The 7,500-nt window shown below is 42.3% G+C and overlaps 1 protein-coding gene across 1 annotated transcript in view; it reads left to right on the forward strand.

Moving 5' to 3' along the window:
• The window catches only part of poln (polymerase (DNA directed) nu), a 49,678-nt gene that overhangs the window by 38,438 nt on the left and 3,740 nt on the right, over nt 1–7,500 (forward strand). Inside the window, exons 20-21 of the mRNA XM_047819757.1 lie at nt 4,485–4,616; nt 7,135–7,245. Coding sequence (XP_047675713.1) covers nt 4,485–4,616; nt 7,135–7,245 — 243 coding nt within the window. The remainder of the gene's footprint in view (nt 1–4,484; nt 4,617–7,134; nt 7,246–7,500) is intronic.

A 7,500-nucleotide genomic window follows, 5' to 3' on the forward strand; every position in this document is an offset into this window, starting at 1 on the left:
AGTGATTATCGGTGTAGACGTTTAATCCCTATAGCTTAATTCAGAACGCAGAAGCTTTACTGTGGAACAACTATAGAATGTATTACTGCAGTCACATTAAGTTTCACATTGACCATAAAGTCTTGCCTTGACATTTAAAGCTGTAACGGGCTGACTCTGGTGTATTTTGCCGAAGCTACGAAGCTTTATATGCAATTCAGAGCATTCAGCTTAGATGCAGCTAATCCCTAGGATCACTTTCAGCTCAGTCGGTGGAAGATCATTTTTTCCTCATATAGGGCTGTGGAATGCGAGCTCTACTGGCTTTTTATTCAGATGCGTAAAATACTTATTTTGACCTTTATAGGTTTACTTTAATGATTCTGTATTATGTTTTGTTTGTATATATATATATAAGTGTGATTGCAGGTTTGTGTTGGTCGTGATTCTCAGTCCAATCACAGACAGTTTTTCTTTCCCAAACCATGCAACATCATACATTTAGAGACTAAATTATGAGACTAACGGTGTGTTTAATTACACCAGGAGATTTACTTTTAGTACTTTTTTATCGTAATACTTGTTAATCAGGATCAATACAGAATGTGGAACCTACAGTTTTTAACCATTAGGCAAGAAATGTGTGTGTGTGTGTGTGTGTGTGTGTGTGTGTGTGTGTGTGTGTGTGTGTGTGTGTGTGTGTGTGTGTGTGTGTGTGTGTGTGTGTGTGTGTGTGTGTGTGTGTGTGTGTGGAGGATGAGACTTTTTCGAGGTGAGCTAGGTTGTCTCTGTTATTGATTTTAACACTCATTGACACTCACTTGCTATGTGTATCAACAAGGTTTTATAGCTCTTTGTCCTTCAAATATATTCTTAACTGTTGCGCTTCGTTCCGAGCACAACACGAAATAATGAGACATGTCCATAAAAGTCCCTGCAGCTTGTATGATGATATCCTAGAAGGACTGACATGATTACAAGCATCATATGTACACAGTCGTTTAGAGTTCTGTATATAACCATGGTAACGGACTACGAAAAGAAAGGCATACAAGACACACACACACACACACACACACACACATACACACATTTAAAGAAGAGGGAGGAATGAGATCATGCACACACACACACTCGCAGAGGTTGGAAGATTAAGAAGAGTGTTCATGTGAGATGAAAGGTGATTTAGAGCAGAGGTATGAATAATCCGGTGAAAGGGTCTCTCAGAGGAGAGCGTGACTTCATCTGATAAAAATGTTCAAGTATGTTAGCGTAACACACACACACACACACACACACACACACACACACACACACACACACACACACACACACACACACACATCGACCTGCAGTCATTTGAAAGCTTAAAGGTTCCTAGATTTCAAATATATCTTTGGAAAAGGAAGAAATCAGCCATCATATCTTTCTAAATACACAACACGTGGAGTAGCCGAAGATAATCGAGTTAAGACCGCGGTTTTACTCTCGTATAAAGATGCGAGATACCAGACGTGATTGTGATATACAGCATCTAATAAGATCTGTGATCCAGTGTAATATATTGTTGTATGTGGTCTACACATAGACACTTGTGTACAGTATATATATATATATATATATATATATATATATATATATATATATATATATATATATATATATATATATATATAAGATTATTACTTATTGGGATTTTCCCACATGCCCTCAGGCCCTGTGCATATTTATTGTAATACTCACTCTCACAGGTTGTCTCTTTTTCATCCCGTCTCTTTTTTTCCAACCCTAATGCTTAGCACAGAAGGGGAAATGAGATCACTTGGGGTTAAACACTGCATCTGTAGACCTGTTGGCTAGGTAACAGTGGATCACCTCTGATATGCCACAGTGTGGTGACAGTACAACGGCTTTAAGCCCTGAACTGTGAGATAGGAATAGAAATAATAGCTCTGTAATTTTGCCACAAAGATACAGCATACTAGCTGTAGTACTGGTTGTAACCATAGCAACAAAAGAAGAGCAAAATTCGCACTCTTTCGCCATTTTCACAATTCAATATTTGCAGGATTGCCGCATCTTAATAAACCTGCCCATACACCCATTAGTGTGATTAGTGTCACAGTGACCGTTAAACAGTGTTTCAGGGCACTAGTAGAAAAAGTGACATAAACACACACCATTTTCACATTTTTTCCATTTGACTTTTTTAATAGAACAAAAAAGCCATCATGAGATTTCACAAAGACTCTGTCTGTGAAACAACACTGGAACTGTGTCTGGACTGTGTGACACTGTTCATCCCAGGTGATTCATCCCCAGGTCATGATCTTGCTATATCCATGCACAACGATCAGATCTCCCCTTCAACCCAGCTCACAACCTTGGGGTAACCATGGACAATCCTGTCCTTTTCCTCTCATGTTGCTAATGTGACTCGCTCATGTCACTTTCTTCTCTACAACATTAGAAGGATTCGGCCATTTTTTCCACACAGGCTGCTCAGGTACTTGTTCAGTCTCTTGTCATTTCTAGACTGGATTACTGCAACTCACAGCTGGCAGGTCTACCTATGAACGCAATCCGTCCTCTGCAAATGATCCAAAATGCAGCTGCACGGCTTGTTTTCAACCTGCCAAAGTTCTCGCATCCCACCCCGCTGCTGCAATCCCTCCACTGGCTTCCGGTAGCTGCACGCATCCGATTCAAAACACTGATGCTGGCCTACAAAGCCAAAAATGGACCAGCTCCCTCTTACCTCAAAGCCCTCATCACTCCTCTCACTGTGCCCCACACCCTCCGATCTACCAGCACTGCTCGACTGGTTCCACCATCTCGCAGGGTAAGAGGCAAGTATACTACAAGACTCTTCTCTGTTCTGGCACCAAGGTGGTGGAATGAACTTCCCCTAGAGGTCCGGACAGCTGAGTCACTGGCTATTTTCCTACTTATTCAGGAAACACTTCAACTAGAACTTCTTTCCATATCTTTTGCATTAAAAAAAAGAAAACCTTTGACACTTTTTCATTGTAACTTTGAACATTTTTTTTAACTCATGGTATCTTAAGTATGTAACCTAATGAACCAGCATTAATGTATCCAATGTTAGAGATTTAAGCACTTATGTCCGTCGCTCTGGATGAGGGCGTCTGCCAAATGCTGTAAATGTAAATGTTAATGTAAACTGGAGACTGCTTAAAGTTAAATATGTTTGGAGAGTGGAGTAAGGGATTTGGAGAGTTTTTAGTAAGTATTAGTATGAGTAATATAAGTCAAGAAGCTTTTATTGTGAAAGACAGCATGTGCAAAGAGCAAGAACAGTGTGCAGAACAAGTTTTTTATAGGAATAGGTGGTGCTGTAGACATGGATGTATATTGGAAGAGTGTGTATTTGGTGTAGATCAGTGCAGTCCACACAGATGTGTGTGTGTGTGTGTGTGTGTGTGTGTGTGTGTGTGTGTGTGTGTGTGTGTGTGTGTGTGTGTGTGTGTGTGTGTGTGTGTGTGTGTGTGTGTGTGTGTGTGTGTTGTAACGGATACAGTTCAGTTCAGTTATTAAAGAGTCCGATGGCTTGTGGAAAGAAACTGTTACACAGTCTTGTTATGAGAGCCTGAATGCTTCGGGACCTTTTTCCAGATGGCAGGAGGGTGAAGAGTGTATGTGAGGGGTGTGTGGGGTGAAGAGTGTGTGTGAGGGGTGTGTGCGGTCATCCACAATGCTGTTAGCTTTGCGGATGCAGCGTGTGGTGCAAGTGTCCATGATAGAGGAAAGAGAGACCCCAATGATCTTCTCAGCTGTCCTCACTATCCGCTGCAGGGTCCTGCGATCCAAGATCGTACAGTTCCCAAACCAGTCAGTGATGCAGCTGCTCAGGATGCTCTAAATGGTCCCTCTGTCGAATATGGTCAGGATGGGGGGAGGGAGATGTGCCTTTCTCAGCCTTTGTAGGAAGTAGAGACACTGCTGGGCTTTCTTGGTGATGGAGCTGGTGTTGAGTGACCAGGTGAAGTTCTCCGCTAAACGAACACCAAGAAATTTGGTGCTCTTGACGATCTCTACAGATGATCCGTCGATGTTCAGTAGATACTGTAGTGGTCGCTCTGTTCTCTCCTGAGTCTGTGGTACAGTTCAGTTCATTTGTTGAGAAGCCTGATTGCTTGTGGGAAGAATCTATTATACAGTCTGTTTGTGTGGGAATACAGCCTGAATGCTTCGGGAACCTTTTTTCCATATGGCAGAAAGGTAAAGAGTGTGTGTGAGGGGTGTGTGAGGTCATCCACAATGCTGTTGGCTTTTTCAGATGCAGCATGTGGTGTAAATGTCCGTGATAGAGAGAAGAGAGACCCCAATGATCTTCTTAGCTGTCCTCACTATCCGCTGCATGGTGTTACCTATTTTGCTTTATTTGCTCCTTCTTATCCAAAACACTACTTAAACTGCCTTACATATAGTAGTGCCAACGCTCTTGTTCCTTCTGTCTCTATCATTGTGTCTTCTCTCTGCAGGAAAAGGGCGTCTATCTAGAATACTGGGTGTGAGTGCTGAAGAGGCCAGCCATTTTCAGGACAGTTTCCTCCAAAAGTACAAAGAGGTTCAGGCCTTTATCCAGTGCACCGTGCAGCACTGTCACAAATACGGTGCGTGTCTATGTGACATTTGTTACTATATAATTGCATATGAGTATCAGGGAGGGGTTAATGGTATGCCCTGTGGATGGTATAGAGTGCGCTAATGAGTACAGAAATGTTCATGGGAGGATTAAAGCAAACCGTTGATATTCAATACCTTCTCTAGTTGCCACTCAATATTTTCACCAAAATTCCGGCAAAGCTAAGTGTATACTGTATTATTGCGTAAATCAAGATCCCACATGCTCACAGCAGATGCGTACATAACCGATTATGAAAGTGAAAGTGACGTGACATACGGCTAAGTACGGTGAACCATACTCAGAATTTGTTCTCTGCATTTTCATCCAAAGTGCACACACACACACACGGAGCAGTGGGCAGCCATTTATGCTGCGGCGCCTGGGGGGGGGGTTCCGTGCCTTGCTCAAGGGCATCTCAGTCGTGGCCGGCCGGAGACTCGAACCCACAACCTTAGGGTTAGGAGTCAGACTCTCTAACCATTAGGCCACGACTTCCCCCAAAGTCCCCCCAAACTATAAATTATGGTTATATACTTAACCATGTTCAGATCACTGGCACAGGTTGCACACCTAGGTTTGGGGGTATGTGGTAGCTCAGTGGTTAAGGTGTTGGGCTACTGATCGGAAGGTCATGGGTTCAAACCCCACGTCCACCAAGCTGCCACTACTGGGTCCCTTAACCCTCAGCTACTCAGTTGTAAGTCACTCTGGATAAGGGTGTCTGCTAAATGTCTAATGTTTCAAAATATGAACCCATTTACACTAAAAGAATTTCTGAGGGTTTGCCTGCGTCAATATTCAAGTGTTCCGAGAAGTGCTGCGTCTTCAGGGGTTTCTCGAAGTTAGGAAGGGAATCTGCAGCTAATTAAATTTGTTTCACCATTGAAGAGCCACAAGTCAAAGGATTTTGGTTTTAACTGATGTTCACACTCGCTGTTCAATTACAGACTGCACGGATAGGTAGAGGAATATGGGAACACTTTAATAAAATGTACTGGAGGTAAAGATGACATAAATCTGGAAAAAATAAATTCACTAAATCACAAATCCCCATTTAATCCCCTCCATGATTTCAGTTTGCTTCATGCCAGATCCAGAGTATGAGCCAAGAAGTAAGAGATTTTGTTCTGAAGTAACCTTTCCCAAGGCAGCAATAATTTTCTGTCTACAAACCCAGCTGCGAAGCAAGACAACAATGGACATTGTGATGAAACATGTCTATCCTGATGAAAATGATCATACATGTATAAATCCTCACAGTCACCAGATCACAGAACAATAGAACACGTACCTAAAGTATATTTAGTGCATCGGTTTAGACTGCGATCTTTAACAACAAACACCTGCTGCATGAATATCTTTTGAAGAACGGTGCTTCGTCCCATCAGTTTCCCATCTGTGATCATCACCCATTCCATCAGAAGGTGACCATGAAGTCGCTGCCTTTAAAATGCAGAGGGTTATATGGTGTCCTGGTCTCCCGTTATAATACAGGTGCACAGGGCAAAAAGGTCGGGGTCTGGCCACCAGATCAGTCCTGTCAGACTGCTGAAACCTAATCTGAAGGCAGGGCACAGTAGCGTGGCTTCACTCCAGTGCATCTGGCAACTTTGGCACATGATATGTCTCCATGTGTCCTGCCTGCATGACAGTGACCTTCTTCTTCACTTATGGTTACATCTAAAGCCTTAGGAAATACACAGGGCATAATCATTAACTTTAATATACTTATTGCAGGGTCTTAAGAATAAATTGGAGGATTCCATATTTAACAATGTCCAAAGAATATCCCTTCACAGGTTTTCTGGCATTTTCTTGTCATTTAGGAATACTTTATAGGGCACTTTGAGAAAACACAATAGTTCAGGATGACAGCTAAAGAAAGTCTGTCTAGAAAATACTTTGTGTGGGGGTTAAAAACCAACAAATTTTGGAATTGTACATAAATGATTTGCACCAGAGTTGTATGTTTCATAGATTGTAAGTTTCATAAATAAAATGCACACACCTTACCCTCACAATAGGTCATTTGTGACAGCTTTCACACGGTCATTAGTAGAACAAAGCCTTCACCATAACAAACAGACACATTCATGTGTGTGTCATTATTGCTTATCTGTCTATTGTTCCCATCATCACACACACACACACACACACACACACAAACACACACACACACACACACACACACACACACACACGTGTAAGCCAGGTGCCTTCCACACACAGTGTCAGTGCCCCATTGTGACCTGTACTTCCCAGGCGTCACTGTGCTACTGGGAAAGAGATTTGTCCAAGTGCAGAGCTCTGACTCATTTTAGAGGAGGCTTTAACAGTAAAGCCAGGCCTTTGTCCTGTTGGAATGCACTGTGAGGGGGATATACAGTGCAGATGTGTGTGCGTGGGTCTAACTGGTGTTTGCAAAAGACAGCCTGTGAGACAAAAGTTATGTAAGACTGTTTTTGTGTATATTCGTGCTAGTGTGTGTTAACGTGTGCCCACAGGTTATGTAAAGTCCATAATGGGTCGCCGCCGTTCCCTCCCTCACATCCATTCAGGAGACTGGGGCATCCGGAACCAGGCAGAAAGACAAGCTGTCAACTTTGTAGTACAAGGTAGTATGGCATTGTGTATGTGGCTCTCACAAAACACAGTCATGCATTTTTCCGTGTACAAAGCTGTTGGTCCTGTCTATATTAATCCCTATTGTCATAATAAATTATTAGTACTCCAGGGATATCTCAGTTTATTCTCTAATAAACTCAGGTAATAGACATTTAATGTGAAGCAAGATTTATAACTGTTACACTACACTTCACAGGAGCCTGAGCTTGTTCCCACATGACAATGCTCCTGTGCAAAAAGCAGCA

Source organism: Tachysurus fulvidraco, chromosome 1 (assembly GCF_022655615.1).
Source record: "Tachysurus fulvidraco isolate hzauxx_2018 chromosome 1, HZAU_PFXX_2.0, whole genome shotgun sequence".
Taxonomy (NCBI): domain Eukaryota; kingdom Metazoa; phylum Chordata; class Actinopteri; order Siluriformes; family Bagridae; genus Tachysurus; species Tachysurus fulvidraco.